At 54.1% G+C, this 22,337-nt stretch overlaps 9 protein-coding genes across 9 annotated transcripts; 7 read left to right on the top strand and 2 right to left on the bottom strand.

Moving 5' to 3' along the window:
- Window positions 1-155: 155 nt before the first annotated feature.
- Window positions 156-1,601, top strand: CABS01_10547 (uncharacterized protein; the record flags this gene model as incomplete). The annotated part of the gene is made up of 3 exons (XM_060543902.1): window positions 156-362; window positions 413-839; window positions 889-1,601. The coding sequence occupies 3 exons, from the start codon at window positions 156-158 to the stop codon at window positions 1,599-1,601; spliced, it is 1,347 nt and encodes a 448-aa protein (XP_060399104.1).
- A 2,505-nt stretch (window positions 1,602-4,106) lies between these two features.
- CABS01_10546 (uncharacterized protein) lies at window positions 4,107-4,446 on the top strand (the record flags this gene model as incomplete). The annotated part of the gene is made up of 2 exons (XM_060543901.1): window positions 4,107-4,363; window positions 4,422-4,446. 2 exons carry the CDS (start codon window positions 4,107-4,109, stop codon window positions 4,444-4,446), a joined length of 282 nt encoding a protein of 93 aa, XP_060399103.1.
- Window positions 4,447-5,054: 608 nt separating this feature from the next.
- CABS01_10545 (uncharacterized protein) lies at window positions 5,055-6,635 on the top strand (the record flags this gene model as incomplete). Its single annotated transcript, XM_060543900.1, has 1 exon — window positions 5,055-6,635. One exon carries the CDS (start codon window positions 5,055-5,057, stop codon window positions 6,633-6,635), a length of 1,581 nt encoding a protein of 526 aa, XP_060399102.1.
- Window positions 6,636-8,423: 1,788 nt separating this feature from the next.
- On the top strand, window positions 8,424-9,608 carry CABS01_10544 (uncharacterized protein; the record flags this gene model as incomplete). The annotated part of the gene is made up of 3 exons (XM_060543899.1): window positions 8,424-8,678; window positions 8,855-9,148; window positions 9,321-9,608. 3 exons carry the CDS (start codon window positions 8,424-8,426, stop codon window positions 9,606-9,608), a joined length of 837 nt encoding a protein of 278 aa, XP_060399101.1.
- A 696-nt stretch (window positions 9,609-10,304) lies between these two features.
- Window positions 10,305-10,996, bottom strand: CABS01_10543 (60S ribosomal protein L37; the record flags this gene model as incomplete). Its single annotated transcript, XM_060543898.1, has 4 exons — window positions 10,305-10,450; window positions 10,639-10,710; window positions 10,828-10,890; window positions 10,993-10,996. 4 exons carry the CDS (start codon window positions 10,994-10,996, stop codon window positions 10,305-10,307), a joined length of 285 nt encoding a protein of 94 aa, XP_060399100.1.
- A 691-nt stretch (window positions 10,997-11,687) lies between these two features.
- On the bottom strand, window positions 11,688-12,530 carry CABS01_10542 (uncharacterized protein; the record flags this gene model as incomplete). The annotated part of the gene is made up of 1 exon (XM_060543897.1): window positions 11,688-12,530. The coding sequence occupies one exon, from the start codon at window positions 12,528-12,530 to the stop codon at window positions 11,688-11,690; it is 843 nt and encodes a 280-aa protein (XP_060399099.1).
- Window positions 12,531-13,227: 697 nt separating this feature from the next.
- CABS01_10541 (pre-mRNA-splicing factor 38B) lies at window positions 13,228-14,460 on the top strand (the record flags this gene model as incomplete). The annotated part of the gene is made up of 2 exons (XM_060543896.1): window positions 13,228-13,310; window positions 13,371-14,460. 2 exons carry the CDS (start codon window positions 13,228-13,230, stop codon window positions 14,458-14,460), a joined length of 1,173 nt encoding a protein of 390 aa, XP_060399098.1.
- Window positions 14,461-17,014: 2,554 nt separating this feature from the next.
- On the top strand, window positions 17,015-17,323 carry CABS01_10540 (uncharacterized protein; the record flags this gene model as incomplete). The annotated part of the gene is made up of 1 exon (XM_060543895.1): window positions 17,015-17,323. A coding segment is annotated over one exon (309 nt), but the record flags the coding sequence as incomplete, so codon positions are not given.
- A 2,093-nt stretch (window positions 17,324-19,416) lies between these two features.
- Window positions 19,417-22,192, top strand: CABS01_10539 (uncharacterized protein; the record flags this gene model as incomplete). The annotated part of the gene is made up of 2 exons (XM_060543894.1): window positions 19,417-21,668; window positions 21,886-22,192. 2 exons carry the CDS (start codon window positions 19,417-19,419, stop codon window positions 22,190-22,192), a joined length of 2,559 nt encoding a protein of 852 aa, XP_060399096.1.
- Between the last annotated feature and the right edge of the window lie 145 nt (window positions 22,193-22,337).

The raw sequence follows: 22,337 nt of genomic DNA, 5'->3' as shown, positions 1-22,337 counted from the left end.
GTTAAAGGCGGTCTCTTTCGATCAAAGGTTTCTGGACATTCACTCACACTCACTGTCCTACACCCTAGAACCTAAGACCACCTATTTCATTCGCTTCTCCACCTACTACCAACCAGACTGCGACATTTCGTGTCACTTCTACCAAATATCCAACTATGGGTCTTCTACCTCTCACCTACCGCCGACCCGTATACGTCAGCAACGCCAGCTCAGCTCGCGGGAGCACTTCAGATGTATCTGACAGTGGCGATGAAAAGCAGAGCAACACCTCCTCATCCTTGCGCTCCGGCAATTCTGGCAAACTGCAGGGCATCCCGGAGTCGCTCACTTTTGACAAGATTATCAACGGTGGCACATGTCCTGTAGGTTGCCTCTCATGACTTTGATACTGTCCAAAGTATTGACTTGATAGCCTTGTACCGTGCGTGACTTCATGAACTACCTGATATATATTGAGCATGCGGCGGAAAACCTTCAATTCTTCCTCTGGCACCGGGACTTCCAGAAGCGTTTTGGGGAAGCAAAGACGTCTGACATGTCTCTCGCTCCCGAGTGGACCGAAACCATGGAGACTGATCTGCTTCAACGCATGAACAAGGAAAAGTCACAGAGGATGCGCAAGAAGCCCGGCCAAGAGATATTCAAAGGAACCGATTTCGAGAAGAAGGGTGCCACGAGCGGCATCGTGCAAGATTCCAACAACCCTTTCCACACCCCTCCACGCACCCCAAACGACTACGAAGGCTCAGTCTACACGGGGTCTCAAGGCGTGTCGAATGCCGATTCGTACCGCTCTCAGGCTAGTGATGCATTCGCGGCCGTGGGTGCCAAGCAGCCTTGTAAGTTGTCAGACTCGAGGGCTTCAAGGTATTTGCTGACTGAATCTAGTCACCATACAACCATTCCGTGAAGAGATTGATCGTGTTATCGCCACGTACATTATGGAGGGTGCGCCGCGACAGCTCAACCTCTCGGCCAAGGAACGTGACGCCACTCTTCACGCCCTTGCGTACACTACCCATCCTACGGCCTGCCGCTTGGCCATCAAAGTAATTGAGAACTCTCTCCGCCAGCAGGCTCACCCCAACTTCATTCGTTGGTCCATCTGCAACGGTAACCCCGCTCGCGTCTTCTTCGCCCGGGCTCTCGGCGTTGGTCTCATTGCTATCGCCTTTATCGTCGCCATCTTGATTACTCTCAGCCGTGCGGGCCGCGGATGGCGAGCACTGGCTGCCATTGGATGGGTTTTGGGCATTTCCACCTTGGTCGCAGCCTACAAGGGCATGTGTGTTGTCCTCCACGGTATGCACCATCGCCATGTTCGTCCCTGGGAGCTCTTCGTGGACGAGGAGAATGACGACCGCAAGACTTCCTTCGACACGTTTGGATCTAACAACAGCTACGAGTCGGAGCCTTGGGTCATCAAGTATGAGAAGCGCAACATTGTCCGCAAGATCTTTGACCGCGAGGTGTGGATTGAGGAGCCTGCTCTACGCACCATCCAGGACACCATCTTCCTTCAGGCAATGCTCTGTGCCGTTCTCGTTGGCGGTGTCCTCACCGCCATCTTTGTTGCCATCCCAAAGCACGGGTACTTTTGAGTGTGTCTTTGTCTGATACAGACAGCTGGGATAGCTTGTATCGCAAAGCTTCTGTTTGTTGGTGGCCTTAATAGGTGTAATTGAGTATGTGAAGGATGCTTGGAACGGACGATGAGAACCAAAATACCATTTTGCTTGGGCGCGGCGTATACGGTGGAGGGATCATGTTTTGTCGTATGGCTTTGTATATCAAGACATGGAAATTTATATACCAGATTCAGCTCCAATGACGCGATGTGAAAAAAGTTTGCCCCTCACGTGTATACGTCAGCAGGGCAAGTCTTTCAGCCGGGTACAAAGCTCAATTATCTGGTATTGAGTTGCGTGCCATCGAAAGTTCATAGGATACAGATGACAGGGCGATTTCTACTACCTTGATCTAGACGAGTCACTCCATGTTGTGGTGTTCACTTGAGCTCACTTGCATTTGTTCAACTTGTGCCATCGACTGAGGGGGTTTCATTACCTCGCCTGCAACAAGCCTGAATCAATGACCAGAAGGCTCTCCTCTTGTGATCATGTTTCTTCTCAAGATCAAGAACGCCAACCGCAAGCGAAGCAGTCATTGCGACACTACAAAGTTACGTAGACTCGAGGCAGGAGAGCCTTTGATGATAGGCCTCGGAAGAAGGGAGACTCCGGACGGAAAAATAGAGGGAAGGGGGGGGAAGATACCCTGATCGTGCATGAACACAACCCATCTAATCCCATCTCAACTCAAAGTATGCCTCCACCGTCCGAGGATGCCTGGTGGCGGGGAAGTTGAGCCACTAAAAGTTTAAATTCTACCTATACAACATGAAACTGAGACGTTTACCCTCCCCCCCTCGGCGGTGTAAACCCGGCTGATGCAGGGCAGCCCGAGACGAGAGACTCATTCTAGAAACGGGCAATGCCGTGAATGGCGGGTCTCCCTCCCCCAGGCGACCTTCGGACTTTGCCAGAGAGCTGAGGCACGTGGTCATCCGCCGGTGGTTTCTAGGGAATCCTCCCATCTTCGAGATCTACCTCCCATCTTCGAGACTACGGATACAGAATCGGAACAATGTTCTAGTGTCCCCGTCAGACATGGGCACAGACGGAAAAGTCTGTGGATATGGTCTTTTTCTGAATCCATCGTTGGCGTTCCTCGTTCGGTGGGGGGTGAGCAGACCCCTGTCGCGCGGAACTCTCACCGAACCAGTAAGACGCGCCGTTTGTGAGTAGCGACTACCTGATGCGGCAATGGCCACGGGGAGAGCCTGAGAGAACGCCAACCTCATTGATCGACAGCATCTACGTTCATCCCGCGTCTCTTTGTTAAACCGACGAGAATGGGTGCGATGTAGTATCCAGAACATCCATCATTTTTTTTGTGATCTTCGCCAAGGGCGTAGTGCGGTCGAGGTATCCGTGGGAAGATCTCGAACAGGTCCATCTCCCCCGTACACGCGAAATCCGGATTCGCAGACGATGGTATATGCATGCCTACGACAGCGTTGTCCGATCAGAACGATGGACCAAGAAGACACAGGCAAGTGAGAGCTGGAGGCTGACGAAGCGTACACGTTTTGACATTCAAAGTCTAAATGCCAAAACATCAGACCAGTCAGTCACAAAAGAAACTCCGTCGGAAAAAGGCAACACAACTATCAGACGACTCAATGATGCTAAAATAAGAGAATTACCATCCCAGCCCCTGCTGTTTTCTTCATTACAAGTTTTTCCTCCTCTCTTTGGGCGTGCGTGCAAGGCGTCTGGTTTCCCATGCGTCAGGAACGAGGCCTACCACGCGGCATCTTGACTCGAACCCTGATCTTCTAGGATGCCTTGAAACGAGACCTACGCGCGCGCCAAGTCATGTCAATCAGCTCACTTCACCCAAATTTTGGGACAAGCCTCGCCTGCCTCACGAAACGAGCAGAATACCCAGATACCAAGACGCCCGGAGACTTTTCAAAGTCCCTCTCCAAGGTACCCTTCAGAAGGTGGTAATATTGACTCGTGACACTCGCGATGCCTTCCGAACAGGTCGGACTTTCCATCATGCGCGGTTCATCTCAAACAAAGGGGTCAATGATGATCTACCGACTCGTTGTTGAATACGTCCCATCCAAAGCATATAGACAACCCCAGTACTCTGGATCTCCCTCTCAGACGGTAAGCCAGCACGACATCAGACCAGACCAGACGGGCCCCAAACGAGCGGGACCGGTTCACCCAGCACTCTGGATTCGGTTCTCGCCTAAGGATCGTCAAACGTTCTCACCCGTCTGGGGTTGGGTGCGTGGGTGCCTCCCATGAGACAATGCGAGTCGATCGCAAACCACGCGTGGGTGGTGGATCGAGGCAGAGTGATATACAAGTCGCCGTGAACCCCTCGAATTTCATCCTCCCAGCTATCAACATTCAGTATCATCCTTTACACAATATAATCAGACTTGTAATCACTTTTTATTCATCAATCCTAACACAGCTTACCAAGCCCACAAACCCATAAACAAAACAACACCTCCCACAGCCAAGATGCGCGCCTCATCAGTCCTCGTGGCCCTCTTCGCCACCCTCGCCGTCGCCGTCCCAAGCAACCTCGACTCCGTCAACCTCCCCTCCCTCCTCGAGACCCGCCAATGCGCAAAGGCGGGAACGTGTTCCAAGGGCGGCGACAAGGGCGAGAGCTGCTCGGCGCTAAAGTGCTGCAGCAATTCCAAGTCTGGTCGTGGCGGACAGGTACTGTTTCTCAACCCTCTACCACTCTTTGAGCGTCCTGTTTACCGCCTCTTGTCTGTCGTGATATTTTTGAAGTAGAAGTCGTACTCTAATACCCTCGTTACTTATTAGGTCTGCTGCTGCAACTGAGGACTAAGGATACCACACATCAGGAGATTTGAGAAGAAAAGCATATGGAACACGTAGTTGGGCTTGTAGTTTCAAAAATCAAGTTTATTTCGATGGAATCTCCTATTTTATCGTATCTATTGACTGTTTGATTGGTCTATCAAGGACAAAATCCCAGACGATCAAGACATCTCTCTCATGGACATTGGGGCCGAGGCCGCGGCCGAGGAGGAGGAGGAGGATGATGATGATGAAGCCGACGAAGACGACTATGATTACGGCGATGACGATGACGACAGCATGTATGAGAATGCATCGGACAGCTCGAGCGACGATGATGAGGAAGACACAGAAGACTTCCAAAACGAGGTAGATTTTCGACTGCCCTCGACTTAAGCTTTTCAGGCAAGCAGCCATGCTTTTCTTCCACCTTCCAAGGTTCCTAGTCGATACACCTCTTTTTTCTTCCATCTTCCGAGGACACCAACCAGCACCCATATTTTCCACCCTTCAAGGTCACCACTCAGCGTTGATAAACATTGTTCTGATTCTCCACCTAGCATCTTCAAATTTTCAGCTGACATTATCACTTCTCTAGGCACGCACATTTACACAAGGCGTCGTTCATCGCACATCATGGCCTCTTCCGACGCTAGTCGCAGTGTGCCCATCGCGCAATATCAGGCAACGACGCAGCTTACCCTGTTTCCTCACTCGCCGCCAGACCCGTATGGTCATAACATATACAAATTTCCAGAGGGTCTTAGAGAAAAGAGTATCCTGTCGGAGCGAGAGGCCGGAATGTCCAAAACGGCTCGGTGTTTCGACGACGAGAACCAGCCTTATCTTCTCAATACAGACCAGCACGACAATCCGGACAACAGCTTGCGCATCGAGGTTGTAAGGGTCCTTTCTGGCGGTCACGGTCGCGGCAACCAAGTGGTCTTGGTCAAGATCCTTCACATGCCCAGCTGCGATCCCAAGTTTCCTCTTCCCGACAAGGAAGAACTCGCAGTCGCCAAGATCTTTGACCCCTTGTTCTATAGCACTTCATTCCCCGAGGATCTGCCCTTTTGGAAAGATACATCCAGAGCCGACATGAGACTGAGTCGCGAGGCTGGCGCGTACAAGGAACTGCACGAGAAGGACCTGACTGGCTATCCGCATCTCGCCCCTCAGTACTACGGCTGTTGGACGACCTGTCTTACGAGCTACTCTCCAGACTGCGAGGGAAAGACGCGACATGTTGGCCTTGTACTCCTGGAGTACATCGAGGGAAGCAGCATTCAAGCTATATGCCGCCACGACGACGATGACGTCCTAGTCCCCCCCACACAACGAACTTACTTGGTCCCGAACGGCCCTGATTCGATTCATTTTGACCTTGAGAAACGCTTGGACATTCTAGCTCAACTTATCGAGGGAACCATCAAACAGATATACAAAGGGGTCTGGCATGACTACGTTGAGCCAGAGAACGTACTCATCTCCATGCGGAACAAATCAACCCTCCTTGAGACGCAAAGAGTCTGTCTCATCTCCTACGATATCTGTATGATCGATTCCAAACTCAGGGATCCCGTCGACAGATGGTCGCGGTTTCCTCACCCTCCGCATCCTACCAAATGCTTCGATCTTGACCGATTTCATAGTTTTGGTGGCTGGTGGCCTCTCGATTGGGAAAATGGCAAAGGAGATGAGCACTTCGAAAATTGGCTGCTTGAACGATTCGGAGAACATGACTCCGATAGGTACTCCTGCAATCTGTTGTACTCAAGAGAATGGCTGAAGCGAGAGAGAGAAATCGCTATAAAGAAGGCGAGAATCAAGAAGAAGAGAGAGATGGAGAAGGAGAAGAAGAGAGCGAGGAGGTCGAAGGCGAAGGAGAGGAGGGCTGCGAAGGAGGCTGCCGCAGAGAAGACAGCGGCGGAGAGAGATACCATCACAGGACTGAGCTCGTCGGCCGCCGCCCTACGAATCACTTACACAGAGACCGCAGGCATTGCCTTCATACAATCTTTGATGGCAGCCTGGAAGGAAGGATTGAAAGCGGACAAAGTCGGCCAAGGACACGAGGGCGAGGATTCTCGAGGAGATTCAGTCGCGCAACCAAGCTCGTTGACTGAGACCCAGAGCCCCTCAGTGTCTCTGGAAGCAGATGCGGAAGCAGCTGAAGCAGAGGAGGCCAGCCAGGAACACAAGGGTGATGGCTCTTAGGAAGAGTTGGTCACTCGCGCAAGTTCATCCACTGAGGCTCCGAGCCCCCGAATGTCATTGTAATCTAGCGCGGAAGCAGTGTCAGAGGAAATTACATGGATTCATGGCAAGGACGAGGATCCTCAGAGAGAGTCAAGTGTGCAGCCAAGCTCATTGAGAGGATCCCGGAGACGCCCAATGTCGGCGGCGCAGTTGAAAGCCAAGGTCAGGATGCGTGAGGCTTTCCAGAGAGAACGCGACGCGCTGAGCCGTCAAGATCGTGCTTCTGATCCTGAGTCTCATGAGTAACTATCTTCCGGGTGGAGCGTCTAGTTATAGGTATTGGAGCAAACTATGATAGGGCAGAAGACTCATTAGTGTTATGTTGTGTTCGAACTATGATCTCAGAGTGTGTTTGATAAACTATAACCTCCCTGCTTGGAAACGAGGGTACGCACGACAGAGGTCAGTTGGGCTTCGCTCTTTAGGGGTCACTCTGCCAATCGTAGCCTCGTGGCGTATGTATAGATCCAACCGAATGCGAACAGGCCCTGCCTTTCCACTTTGATTTACTTCAGTGATGTAGCAAGGTATATCTGATATGTGAATGCCCCTCATTGCTTGTTGAAGCTTCGAGGTGCGTTGGTAATCAACTGGAGTGAGAAGACTCTTCAATCCGGTGAAGGGAAGTTCCAAGTCTCCTAGGACCCAGAGTCTCTGCTGGAATTGCTCCCCGTTCTACTCGAGGGGATGGCTGCACGTATGGAAAAGACTGCCTTGGAAGGTACTGAGTGATTACAAGTTTTGCTTTCATAATAAAGTATAAAAGGCATGGTCACTGATAATCATCGGCTTTTATGTGTTTCTGTAGTTGTTCGGGAAACCCTGTAGGTGAGCTTTTCCGCTTCAACCGTCTAACCTCACAAACAATATTAACACATCTTGGGTTTTCTAATGCTGAACGTATATGACCCATAAGCAGCAAAATAAACTAGGATCTAAAAACCTCCACGACATTGAACTTTGTTCCAATGTGCTTCAGATGGCGTCGAAGTCCACGAAAGGTATTTCCAGATCCACCTAGCATCCCACCAGTCACGTCGCCCACCATTCTTATTCTCCTTTGCCGTGGGGAACTTGCATCCAATCCGATATGGTGTAGTGGCCAACATGATGCCCTCTCATCTCAATGAGCGGTTAGGCATAGCCCCGAGTTCGATTCTCGGTTTCGGAATGTTTTGCTTTTGCTATGTTGGCGATGTGTTCACTCACTTTGGCTATCTAGTTTTAGGGACTGACACGTCATGACCAAGGATTCGATGAATGATACACTGGTAGATAGCACTGCACACCTCACCTAGTACCTACCCATCCAAGGTGAAGGTACCTTTTGTGTTCATGAAACAGCCTCTGTAAGACGAACTATAGAACAATGATGAGCTCGAAAAGTAGTTTCATATGGACTCCCGAGCATTCTGAAAAATCATTTGAGGCGCACAAACCTTGAACCAAGATAAATAGAACTGACCATGTCTCTAACATTAATCAACATGTAGTTGATCAAAATGCGAGGCTCATGACGGCGACAGGACGACCTTCATTTAGAGTCAGCTTTGCTAAGAGGTCCAGTCCAACACAGTGCTAACCACTCTCGGCACTGCCAAAGGAGCCCCACCACACCCAGACGCAGCGGAAAATAGCACAATGACTCTACTGACTTCAAGTGAGGCCCTCACTTACATGAACATAACAACCAAGCATCCGTCTCTCATACAACATTTACACATAAGAGCATACGCAAATTAAAAAATGGCGACGAGGATACCGCACCTGCTGGAGAGCTACCTCGCCCTCCCGTCCGAGTACGCTCAGATCCTCCTCACCAGCGTCCTCGGCGCCAGCACCAACTGGCTCGTCCTGCGGTACCTGTACACGTATCTCAGGAAAGTCAACGCCGCTGGTGAGGAAGGGGCCGCCTCTGCATCGCAGAGCGAGGACGTCCGCGTCGTTCTTGTGAGCTTCATGAGAGATTTTGCGTTTTGGAAGGAAGGCGCTGGGAGATTGGTATGTTTGCTTGCTACTTGACATGGAACGCCCCTCACTGGAAATTTCAACCCCTCCATTCGATGAGATTTTCAATGAGATTTTTCACTTTCACCATTCATTTTTCTTGCCAGCACACAGCACTTTGGAATCTAATTGAAAAAATAAAATAACAAAACGCTAACCATGCACCACAGGGCCTCGATCTAGAAGGACTGGGAAGAAGCGGCAAATTCGTCTTCGTGGACGGGCTGAGCGGGCTGTTTTCCTCCGCTCATCAGGCGCCGCCGCCGACGCCCAAGGGTCGGAGAACCATCCGCGGGGCAAGGCTGGCTGACATCCAGCGCGAGATCGACGGCGCGATATCCGATGTGTCCGCGGCGGATGCGAAGACGGTTCTAATTGTGGACCAGCCGGACCTCTTGCTCGCTGCGTCTGGCGAGGACCTCACGGGTCTTGCGTTGAGGGATATGTTGCTTGGTGTGCAAGAGGTACGTACGCTTACTACCTTACTTTCTGGCTCATTTTCTTCTCTTTCTGAAGGTCTCGTTTTCAACTTTTGTGTGCAAGTTATTTTGCATCAACGATGAGATATCCTTCCCACCTTTTTTTTTTTTATCATTCTCAAATCAAGTAAGGGTCCTTCACTGACACATCATCCAGAAAGTCCACGCCTCCATCATCACCGTCGCCGCAGACGAGCCCCTCATCGCGGCGCAGACCACGACGCTGGAGAAGGAGCACGCGAGTCTCGTTCTCGGGCTGGCGCATGCCGCAGAGACGGTGATTGGTCTGAGGCTGCTTGACACGGGCAACGCGAGCGACGTCAGCGGGGTGTTGAGGGTCACGGCTGGAGGGGGCGGCGAAGAGGACAGGGCGGTCGAGGAGACGGAACTGTTGTACTTTGTTGGTGGGGATGGGAGCGTCAAGGTGTTTGGGAGGGGACAGTGATGGAGTGTAGGAAGGGTTGAAGTTGAATGTCACCACCCATCATCGTGTTGCGGTCAGGCTGTTCATCCTTCGAAGAGGGCTTGAAGGGGTTGCTAAGGGTTTGGAATCGGGATATGATATACCCCTCGAATGCAAGCAATTATCTCACGATGAGGGGATATCCAATCTGTCACGTCAAAGTACGATGTTTCGTCTCCGAAATCCCCCATGAATCGAACATTCACATTATCCAGTTGCGCGTGGGATCAGTGAGTGAACAAGACAAGCAAAGTCATTTCTCTTTTCCCTCAGGATCCGTTTTTCCCTTGTGTAAAAAAAAGTGAGTTTATCCCCTTGAAGAGCCCGCGCGCGAGATAACATAAGACGTAAAAACACCCGTTTCGATTTTTGGCCAAATGCTTTGGTTTTGTTTTGACTCTTTTTTTGATATTGGCTTTGCTTCCGAGTCAAAAAAACGAGGGGAGGGGTGAGAGAGACAGAGGGGGAGGGAAGAAAAGCAGAAGAAAGAAAGGAGCTGATTTTTCCCTTGTTTTCTTTTCGTGATATCGTTTCCCGAGTAGACAAGACTCCGGCGGCGTTGCCACGCCTTCCCTGGCCCCCCGCCTCGATCTCAATTTTTCATTCCCCCATCGCCCGAATGCCCTCGATTGCACAGATACCTCCCCATGTCGACCCGAATCACATTCCAATCATCGCTCACGACTCCTGCGCGGTGGGGCCGGCGGAACCCTTGGGGACACCGGACTGGAAGCCGTTCTTGAAGCGGCGGGAGACGTCCTTCATGTAGCGCATGCGGCCGGTGCCGACGGTCTTTCTCCGCTTGGCCTTCTCGGACCAGTTGTCTGTAAATCGCATCCTACGTCAGTAACTCGTCTTCATCTTTCTCGGTTCATGGTTCTTGTTTGGTTGCTGCGTGTATTGGGTAGACGTAGAAGATGTGGCGTGGAATTGAGATCATCTCAGGGGATTGGTATGTTGATTATGTCTGGGGACTCGGATTGGGTTCGTCGTTCGGGAGGATAAAACGTACACTTGCGGGTCTTGGCCGAGGGGTAACCGCAGGAAGAGCAGGTGTGCTTCTGGATGTGAAGCGATCGGCGACCTGAAAACACATGAAAATTGATCAGTCTCTTGAACCCGCATCGAATCTCGAATTTTGGCAAGTGGTCGCGTCCTAGTAAACCAGAACTCGACTCTCTCCCATGTAGATGCCACTTACCGCAACGACGGCACAAGGTGTGCGTCTTGTTGTGTCTCTTACCAAACGAGGAGGTACCCTTCGCTATACAAGAAAAAAAACATCGGTCAGTCCATCGGAACGGCGTGAAATGGTCAACCTTTCGTCACGAAGACGATGGCGACGACGGCGGCGGCTAAAACGTACTCATCTTGGCGGTATTCGGTGGTCGACGATGGTGTTCGGTGGTTGCTGGTCGGTTAGTTGGTTCGCGGAGGAATCAATCGAGAAAGACGCTCGATTGTCAAATTTCGTGGTGCGTGACCTAAGCGAGAGGATTGGGCTTGGTGGGGCCTACCCATTCGGCCACTCTGAAAATTCGTGGATGGCACTACACGTGACCGAGGGTTCGATCTTCGTCCAATCAACACCTTCCCCGGCCAGCCAGGGGACTCGACCTGCCTGTGCACCGCCGCAGCATCCCTGTCTTCAAATTTTGGTGGGTCTTGTTATCCAGCCGCCAATCCATCTTTTTTTTTTGCTGGTGACAAACCCCTGGACAGCCCCATTTGAGGCTATTTCGTCTTTTTGAGAGACTGCAGCGGATGCGTCTCGTGTCGTGTGTCAGCGACTATATAATACGGCAAATGGCACTCAGGGAAGCGATGAGGATGAGAGGCAGGCAAGAGATGCAGCCGAGTTTCACCATTAATTGATGGCATTACTTGGCGCCATTAAACCGAGCAACCGTGTATCAGTAGAAGCGAGTCCGTGAATTCATGTCATCTCCAAACGCCTGGGAACGCCGTTTCCTAACCCATGACCGGGCCTGCTGTGTGCGGGTATACAAAATCATCACGTCGTCCACCGTCTTGCCATCCGCCCGTTGTACCAACCCCCTCTCAACCCTGGATATCCAACATCTGCTTGAGCGCCGCCTCGCTGGCTCTCAACCAGCGGCCCCGCTCCTCGAGGTCGTCTGCATCACCACCGGCTCTATCCTTCCGCCTTCGCGCCTCCTTGGCAGCTGCCGTGCTGTTCTGCCTCTTGGCCTCCAAGGGCATCAACTCAGCCTGCAGCCTTTCCAACTCCTTTCTCTTGCGCGGCACCTTGGCCTGCAACTGCTCCAGCTCGCGATCCAACTGCTGCTGCTGCCTCTTCTTCTCGTCCACCAGTTCGAGGGTCCTCGCGAGAGGCAGGTTCATCATCGGGCTCTGCCCCGGTGCTTGCGACTCTTTGAGCTCCGCCACCTGCTCCTCCAACTCGGAAATTTTGTCGGGCAGCTCCCTCAGCTTCGTTGTGTCCAGCGACACGTTGTCGTACCGCTTCGCCAGCTCCTTGCCCTTCCTCTCCAGCTCCGTCACCATGTCTGCGACCTCCACCTTGAGAGCCTTGAGTTGCGCCTTGGCCTCGAGATTCGCCTTCTCCAGCTCTAGATTCTCCTGCGGCGTGACGATCACGGGCGGATCGCCAACAATGGCGCGTATGAACTTTTCTTTTGTGACTTGCTCGACGTAGGAGAACCGCAGCTTGGCGAAGAGCTCCTTGTAGTGCTCGAGGTCGGCCTCTAGGCTGGCTGGTGTCGCGGCATCTTGGGATGCGTTGGATGCGTCTGACGTCCGTTGTCGTGATTCTTGCGCGACGGCGCTGGAGATGGGCTCGCTGAGTCTGACGATTGAGATTTCATGGTTCTCATTAAGGTCTTCGATTTTGCGCAGCACTTGGGCCGCCTTTCCCGCGTCCATTTTTTGGAAGGCCGATTAGCTGTGTTGTTGTCGTATATCTTGGCCCCAGTAGGCGCGCTGTCGATTCAAGCTTCGTCGTTGGCGCGTCGGAGATGATGTCGGCGGGGGAGATCCTGTCGCGGTTGTTAATTCTTTGCCCTCAAGCGTTCAAGGTCTGTCATTAAGGTAAGTAATGGTAAGGTGGGCGCTTCACCTTTGTGACGTTTGTTTACTTAGGTCTAGATTGGGTAAGGTCACATCTTTATCTTATCGCCATCTCCGACTCACTATTATCTGCTGATAAGCTACTTGGCCGTGCGGAAAACGGCAGGCATGGCGCAGGCTCGTCCCACTGCGCGCCAAGTCCCTTGTCGATGTGACTCTGGCGGCCTTTGCTGCTGTCGTCGATCAATCCTCCAAACGCCGCAGTTTGCGACAACGACACCTCTCAACTAAGCGAACCCCCGCTGCCCCTCTCCATCGCTTCATTCAACAGCCTCGTTGGAAAGCCCTGTCGCTATTACTTTCGAATTCTTTCATCGATCCGAGACCGGCACTTCTAGACACCCCGCGCTTCTGTTCTATTCATGACAAAAAGAGGCACATACCCCAGCTAGCTGCCGGATGCCGCAGCCATCAGCCTGATCAAAAGTGTTCGGAAGGCGCTTGGCTATCTCACCACCTTTTGGATCTACGATTTGGTTACTAAGGCCTCATAATGTCGAGCCACGATATGATCACGGACGACTACGTCGCCGACTTGCTCGCCAAAGAGGCAGTCATGGGCAGGGCAGACAAGAAGTACGTCCCATGGCTCTCCCGGTTCCCTCACGTCACCATCTAATTGGATCTTCCCTTTAGACCGGCAAACATGCCCAAACCAAACACTCGTTTCCTACGCCACATTATCAAGGACACGAATACGCACAACAAGAACCTCCTAGCTAAAGAGGCTGCCGAGTCTCGCGCGCGCTTGAAGGATCTGGAACATGCCGAGGAGAAGGAGAGGCGGAGGAAGGCAGGCCCGCAGGACATTCGAAAGAGACAGATGGGAGACATCCTATCCATCTTAGGAGACCGCAAGGACACAACCAGGCTCAGTCGATCGGGAACGTCGAAAGAGAAGTCGCACAGAAAGGAAGGCTCGCCGCCGCGGAGGGCACATCACAAAGAACGCAGGAGCGAATCTCCAGAACGCGAGAGCGGTAGGAAACACCGCCGGAGTAGAAGGGACGGATCGGATTCGGAGCGGGACGACCGTCGACGACACAAGAGCGATCGGCGGAGGTCACGCTCACCAGACGAAAAGCACAGGAGGCACCGCCATCGGTCGCCAATCGAGGATAGGGAGACTGCGTCAAAGTCCCGGCGAAATGATAGGGAGAGGAGGCGAGACGAAGAAGGACAGGATCTAATGTCGAAGAGTCACCGGTCACGCAGAGACCGGAGCCGGGAGAGGCCACAGTCAGGATTCTCGATCAAGGGCAGCAGCCGTCGCCGCGACGGAGGGCGAGTGCACGAGCAGGAGCCCCAGACGACAACGTCAGACTCGGATCCGTTGGACGAATTCATTGGGCCGGAACCACCGCAGCAAGTCCGTTCGCGCGGCCGGGGCACCGCCATGGGGGCCTCGGGTATCGACAAGCGCTTTGAAGCAGACTACAACCCCAAAATTGATGTGGAGATGGCCGACGACGACAAACATCCGGGAGAGAACTGGGATGACGCCGTGGAGGCATTCAGGGACAGGCAGAAGTGGCGGCAGAACCAGGAGGAGCGGATGCGGGCGGCCGGGTACACCGATGTGATGCTGAAGAAGTGGAGGGAGGGCGGTACGGCCGACGAGCAGAAGGACGAGCGGGATGTGCAGTGGGCTAAGGCTGGGGAGAAGCGGGAGTGGGATCGCGGCAAAGAGGATGGGTTGAGCGGGCTGTTTTCCGAGTTCAATTGAGTTCCCGACCCGTGAGGCGGTGGACCTGGCTTTCTTGTTGCATTGCGTTCGTCGTTTAGGAAGCAGGCTTTGGGTCATGGCCAGGAGGCGTCTGCATTGTTGAAATGCATCCCAGGGTATCGTTTGAAGCATTCGCATTAGTTGGATGGAGTTTTGGTACGTTGATGATCGATGATGAATTTTAACTGGATTGTCTCATTTTGGGAGCGCAATGTGACTTGAGGAATAATTACATGCGAGTGGCCGTCGGAGGCAGTTCAGGATGCCGTGTACAGACCCATCTTTACTGAGAAAGATGTAGAAACAATCGGCATCGTTTTGGATATCCCAACATTCGATTGAAAGACAGCACATTGACAGACATACATCACAAGATGGATTGAGCTTAGAATTGACGCTCTCACCCGAACCCTTCGCGAGGAAAAGCATCATCAAACTCAGGGATCGTGGATGAGGTGATTGAGGGGTTGGGGATAGGTGGACATCATGCTAGATAAGATTCGTCATTGCTTCCCAGTCTCAGCCTCACCTGCAGAGGCAGAAGGCCGTAAAAGCCACGACACTGGCTCTTAGGGACGACGTTTGCTTCGACACTCGATGACGGACGAGAAGGGATTTTCTCAATGGAAGCCACACGTTACGGGGTAGAAGGGGGAAATGTCGCTCTTGTTCATCGACTCGATGCATGAGGTTGTAGCGGCGGGGCGGGTGAGATGTTCGCAGACGGCGTTTCACTCTCCCCTTTACCAGGGAAGCAGGGTAGGAACGTTCTTGATTACACCTCTGCCCAAGAAAGGCTGTGAAACAAAAGCTCAGGAAAGAGAACCCCCATCATCCATGGCGACAAGGGGTCCATTTTGTCAGTGGAGACTAACTTGATTCGGCGAGGAGGGGTGAAGGGGTTAGAAAGGTGGGATGCATCATATACAGGATACGGGTGCCGGGGATTTTCTTTGTACGTAGTTCGTCCGTATGGGAATGAGAGAAGGGGAATGTGATGGTGAGAGGAACAGATGACGGGAGTGGCGTTTCCGCTCGCGTGCAGTTTTCAGGTACGAGAGAGAGGGAGAGGAATGCGGATACCAGGGGAATGAAAGGATGCCGAATTTCCTGAGTGGATGAATGCGGCGTGGAAGGAGGAATGGAATGTGGGATGGGGAAAAGTTGAATAAAGGTTCTGCGCCACAGCCGGGACGGCACTGCCACGGGGTGTTCGTCGCCGGGTGAGGGTTGGCATTGAGGACGGCGGGAATGGAGCCCCGGGGGCATGTGCCGGGGGGGCGGAAGGCGGACGGTGGGTGATGTGTCGGACGTCATGGAGCTGGTGGACCGCTGTTGGTTTCGAGTGAGGGTGAGATGGAGCATTGGAGAGTGTGCGCACTCCGTACAGTAGCGTACATACGTGGAGAGGGATGAGATGCATGGGTGCTTGAATCTGTAACGCGTTTCTAAGTCTGGTGAAGGGGGTGGACGATACGACGTTGGGAGCATGGTTTGTTTTGTTTTGTTTGGTTGGGTTGGGTCGAGGGCTCAAGCCTGGCCCTCAAGCCTCACTTCAATCCTTCACGGTGAGGTTGGCTGGTAGGATTTAGAGGAGCCCGGGGTTGAATTGAGTTTTCCCCTGTGCCACCATCCCCCCCTCGGCGGTTCGAGGTTCGAACTCAGGGTATCGAGCGGAATACCCTGCGTGTCACTGAAAACGGGATAAACACTGGGAGGGTTGGCGAGGTGAGACGCCTAGACGCACTGTGATTGTCTGTTCGCCTGCTACTCTACCTACCTTGGAGGCCCAGATACCTTTAGAGCTTTAGGTAGCACGGCAGGTAGACGCGTAGACTAAAGTAAGGTAAGGTTATTCGCGTGCGGTATGAACTCAACGGACGACGCACGGTTCGTTGTGGGTGAGGACTGGATGGAGATTAGGTGGAAGAGGTTCACGATGCTGGGTAAGCTCACGTGAGGGTTGGGAATTTGGGCAGAGGATCTGTATCCGCAAGGTGACATGCTCGACTTTGCAGGGCGGATGGGGATATGTGGGACGAGGTACGGATAGCTCATGCAAGCACTTTGGACTCGGCGGGAGGCTGTTGATGATGACTACCTCATCAACTCACGTCTGTGTCTACTTTTCTTTCACTTCCCAAAGCCCGGATTAGGTCGAGTTTCCTCGTTCGGGCATGAGAAGAAGCACTTCTGCCTTTGTTGCTTGTCTCTCTTGACCAGTATGAGATATCTCCGGCAGTAAGTAAAGTCACTTGCAACTTCTCGATCATGACCTCGCCGAGTCGGCCCCTCGCCGCTGTCTTGACTTTTGAGATTTGGGTTAGGTTTCTTTCAGGACCGCTAGGCCGTGACGAGTCTGGGCGTTTCTGGCATCCAGAAAAAGCAAGGGACTGCTGCAAACGCACACACCCCTTTTTGCAGTTTACTGTTTAGATGCTTCCCCTCGTCTCAGTTGGGTGTTTAGTCACGAGGGGATTCAGGTCAGTCAGTGTACTCCGTACCTTCTTGGTGCGTAGTGGCCTGTGAAGTCATTGGCAACCCCGACTTGACGGAGAGATTCTTTGTTTGCGTGCGTGTTTTGGTAACGGTATCTGCAGGGCCTGTACGGGATACCGCGCGTTTAGAGCTAAGCTGCTGCGCCCGGCTTCTAGGGTGTCGTTCACTCGTCCCTCGGGAACGGTGTAAGAGGCGAGCGAAGCGACCTCTGGACTCTGCTGCCTTGAGTACGATGTGCGGGCCATACGGGAATACGGGTAACTCGTCACCCTCATTTCCCGGGTTGTCGTATTCGACGCGAGAGTGTAAGTTGAGCTCCAGTTGGTGTTTGGACGCTTATGGAAACTTAACGGGAAAGGGGTAGGGGCAGCTTAAGGAACTGAACGCTGAGAGGGCTCCGTCGGCTCTGGCGCTTGCGAGACGATCGCGAATGGTTAGAGCTCCTTCGATTGTGGTTCAATCTCGCCATGCGCGGCTGGGCGTCAAGGTCTACCTCTCATGTGCTTTCCTGCGAGAGTCGCCTGTCCGTCCTGAAGCATCGGATGTGGAGAATAGGGGAGAAAGTTGAGACGGTGGAACGTGAAAGTTGAGTTTACTGAAGCAATGGTGCAGCAGCGACGAGCACGCGACGACAAGCAGCATCCAGGACAAACTAACCCTCCCTCTGGCTTCCTCTGGCTCCCTCTGGGGCCGGGCCCAGGACCCCTCGATAGGTCGATGGTTGGATACCAAGATACCAAGCTTGAGTGACACTTTGTGCGTGTGCCGCCAAAGCCGGTCGACCCTGCGACCCATCCCCTGCGGCCCTGCCACACCCTGCGGGCGAGCGTGGCTGGGATGGGGTGTATTTTTGACAGCCGTGGATCGCGGTGGACCATGGACTACTCCGTATCACCTGAAGAAAGAAAAGGTGATTCATACGGGTACGCTTGAGGCATGTAGATGGCGATGTTGATGATTTATGGTCTTTTTTCCATGACTGATTAGAAAAGATGAGTGAGCAGATTGTCCACTCACTTGATGATCTTAGTGAGTGATATTGCTGCTACCTTGTTGAGAGGGAGAGTGAGAGCGAGAGTGAAAGTGAAAGTCAATTGTGAGGTGAATTACATGTGTGGCTCATGACCAGACCAGTCCCGCGTGCCCACGCCATCAAACTGAAAAGTGCACGCGCGTGAGGTGTGCCCCGATGCGCCGTGCGTCCGAATTTCACCTCTCAGCCAGACAGGGGCCCCCAAACCCCCCGACTCGACGACTCCATTTCCATGAGCCCATGGTGCATGGATGAGTCCATTTTGGGACCACCACTCCTGCTGGCGGTCACGCTTTCATGTGCAGTTATTGCCAAATGACAGTCGGCTGAGGTAAGTACCTTCTCATTGCAGAGTAAGTGAGGTATGGTGAGTTCTAGTGTAGTGAGTGAGGTGTGTCATTGATAATTGCACGAGAGCAGGAGTGAGTGAGCGACAGACAGACGGGAGGCCCCGGCACCTAAACAGCAACGCCGCGCCCCGCCACCAAATGCGGACGGGACAGACCCTCCTGGTGTGTCACTGTGGTTCAGTCTTCCATCTCCATTGTTTCTCTCTCTCCTCAAGTTACAAGTCACAAACCACAAACCTTTGAGGTGTCTATCCGTCCTTTTCTCTTCCGTTGCTCTAGTCGTTCCATCCCACACCTCTACTTACTTACTCTACCTTACCTTACCTTACCTCATCCGACGGTGTCTCTGCATGGCGTCTGCTGCTCTGCTCTGCGCTGCGTGCACACCCAACCCGCCGTGCCGCCCACACTCAAATTGACTTCTCCCACTCTACATCAGGTTACCTTACCTTGCTGCGGTCCCGAACCTGAATAACCTGATCGGCACCTCGTCATTCAACTTTCTTTCTCCTGTTGCTTCCCGACCACCGAAATACCAGTCCCATTTCTCTCGTCTCTTGACCCGACGCTTCCCGCCGGCACACCAAAGAGAGACCCGGAGAGTGCGTCCTTGTGTGGGAAAGGCTGCTGCCCAACCCCTTCACCCCTCCAACTAAAGGCCCTACGGACCCTACGGATACCTACCAACTGTCGTGCCATCCACCTCCCCTCCTCGCCACTACTTTGCTCTACCTCAACTTCAGCCTCGTCATACATTTTGACATTTCCACCGATAGCAGCCAGACAGACGACCTCTCCTTGCCTTCTGTCACCGAATGACTTTGCGCATGCTGGTCCCCTGTGCAGTTTGCCGCTGAGCCACTGCCGGCTGCCGGTCGATACCTCTTCACCTTATCCAACGTCGACAACTCTTTCTGGCGCCACTATCGCCAGACTCGATTACCCCCTCGGCTGCCGCGCCGTGCGCCGAACCCTCCGCCACTTCTAGATACCATACACACGACGCAGAGCCTCGACCTCTGGCCCCTTTCTTTTTGCCTTTCACTCAGTAACGACCCGATACGATATCCAACCATGCGTACTCCTAGAATAGCCATTCTCGTTCTCTTCTTCGCCGCTTCGCTCTTCCTCTTCTGCCGGTCCATTTCCTCACTGGCTCGTTCTTCCTCCGCTTCCTCCTCCTCTCCCGTCATCGCCGCCCCAGTCGCCGTACCGCGATCACGATTCACGAGTTTCTTCTCCTTCACAGCGCCCTTTTCCATTTTCCAGCCGAATGCCGCCATCAGTCTGACCGATGACAACAGCACTTCCTTTGTCGCTCGCCCTGCTGCATTTGGCCCCAACCTGCCCAATAAAGGCTTGAGCGGTCAGCTATGGATCGGCAGTGGTTTCGCCGACGATAATCTCCAGGAGGGCGAGGGCGAGGGTGAGTTGGGATGCAGTGACATCCCCGGTTGGGACGATGGCAAGGCCAACGCCGTCCTCAAGACTGCCACCAAGGGCATGTCCAAGTCCTCCAACAAGGCTGCTGCTGCTGCCGGCAAGCCTGGTCACCACAAGCGCGACAAGACCGACAAGGACGCTGTGCCCGACGCCGTGGGTGTCCCCGTCACCCGCCTCAGGTCCAAGATTCGCCCAGCCGACGACGGCACCGACGACTACCTCCACCAAGGCCTCGCCCGGAAGCCCCAGCCCAACCACGATAGCGCCCTGTCCACCGAGTCGACCCATGCCGATATCCAATCGATACAAGAGGCTGCGGAGATCGCCGGGAAGATCGTGCTGCTCAGTCGCGGCGGCTGCGGTTTCTTGGAAAAGGTCAAGTGGGCGCAGCGACGTGGTGCCATGGCCCTCATTGTGGGCGATAACACAAAGGGGGGTCCCTTGATCCAGATGTTTGCGAGGGGCGATACCTCCAACGTCTCCATTCCCTCCGTCTTCACCACCCGGACCACGGCGCACTTGCTGTCGTCGCTGACGCAACCGGGCAGCTTCATCGAAGACACTCTCGACGAGCACGGCCGCCCGGCCCTCAAGGTGCTGCAATCCGACGCAGGGAGCCGGAAGAACAGGAAGAACAAACCGAAGGCTGCGGCGACGACGCCGATGCCGACCCCCAAGGCCACGGCAACGCCCAAGGCCAAGACTGCCGCAAAGGGAGAGCCGGCCAAGGCCGAGCACAAGGCAGCCAAGCCTCGCACCAGCCTGTTCCGATGGCTTTTTAGCTGGGGCCGCAGTTCACGATCCGGCGACAGCATCCAGCCTCCGAGCAGCGGTCGCCATAACTGGGTGCTCGTTGACGACTGGAGCGAGGAGAAGGACAGGGTCATCCGAGACGGTCTCGGCAAGGCCGCCAAGAGGGGCAAAGGCAAGGTTCCCGACGCTCGCAAGAGCGAAGACACGTTCCAAATCGGTGTCCAGGACTGGCGGGATCCCGACTTGGTGGATGCCCCCAGCTCCAAAGACAAGACCGAGGGCGCAGCCAAGGAGCAGCAGGTCGGCAAGCCCGGCAGCACCGCAAAAAGTGGCAAGGACGTCACCGGCCCCAAGGGCGGAAGCATCACTCCCGGAAGCGGCGAGTACAACCCCGATTTGCCGCCCGTTGAGACCGAGGGATCCACCTCCGGAAAGGAGACCACAGCCCACGGAGGTATCATGTCCAAGATTTTTGGAGAAGACGATGGCGCCGACTTCTCCAAGGAGGACAAGCCTAAGGATCCCCCACGCCCCGAGGAGCCCATTCCCGACGATGGCGATAACGACAACGGCAACGAGCCTATCGGCCACGATGGTCTCTGGGTTACGATTACGCCTTCAAGCAGCTCCAGCCCCTTCTTCGATACTCTGCTGGTGCTTGTCATCAGCCCTCTGATCACTCTGAGCGTCGTCTATGCCTTGTTGATCCTCCGCGCGCGCATTCGCAGAAGACGCTGGAGGGCACCCAAGTCGGTCGTCGAGCGTTTGCCCGTTCGCACATATCACACCGTCGCGGCATCGCCTGTTCCCTCGCCGAGAATCCCGTCACCGACAAGCCCTACACCCACTACGCCTTTGCTACAGCAGACGCCCTCCCGACCACGGCCTCGTTCTAGGACGACGACGGGCATCCCCGAGTCGGAGAGTTTGCTGTCTGTCAACTCGGCACTGCAGATGCCTAGATCGCCACTGCGGACAGAGCACGAGAAGGCAAATGGCAGCTACTCGAGTGAGTGGAAGAAGTACATGGGCAGACAGGTCGAATGCGTGGTTTGCTTGGAGGAGTATGTTGACGGCGTCAGCCGCGTCATGAGCTTGCCCTGTGGCCACGAATTCCACGCAGAGTGCATGTGAGTCTATCGCCCGCGCCCCCCCCCCCACCCTGCGACCCTTCTTGCTAATCATCATCAACCACTCACCCTCTCCCACTTGTGCACCCTCCCCCCTCCCTCCCCCATCACCTTCCCCCGCCCCACCCCCCCCCCCCCCCTACCCCCTCCCCCCCCCCCCCACCCGCCTCCCCCCCCCCCCCCTCTTTGTATATGTTTATAGTACTGACATTCCCAGCACACCTTGGCTGACGACGCGCCGCCGCACATGCCCCATCTGCAAGGGTGACGTTGTCCGCTCTCTTGCACGCGGCTCTCCCTCCAGCCCCCGCTATGAACCGTACCACGACGACTCTGACGACGAGGTGGAGGCCGAGGCATCCGGCTCGCGGGACAGGGACGAAGACGTGGAGCAGGGTGGCATCCTCTCGCCCGCGCCAAGGGGTCGCCAGACCCGGTCCGACGGGTGGTTGGGGATGTTGTCCGGTAGCTTTGGAGCGTCGTCCCGCGCCAGTCGATCATCGCAGGATGATCGTAACCGGTGAAGTCGGTTCGCTCATCGACTGAGGATGTCGCATCACCTCTCAATGCTAGCATTTTGTTTTTTCTGATTTTTACGTTTGGCACCGTTGGAGGTTGCTTTTTCTTTCGGGCATGGACTGGGAAGCACTAGTCCCACGGGAAACGGGA

Source organism: Colletotrichum abscissum (genome assembly GCF_030869225.1).
Source record: "Colletotrichum abscissum strain IMI 504890 chromosome Unknown Scaffold_27.1, whole genome shotgun sequence".
Taxonomy (NCBI): domain Eukaryota; kingdom Fungi; phylum Ascomycota; class Sordariomycetes; order Glomerellales; family Glomerellaceae; genus Colletotrichum; species Colletotrichum abscissum.
This window is presented reverse-complemented; position numbering and strand designations above follow the sequence as displayed.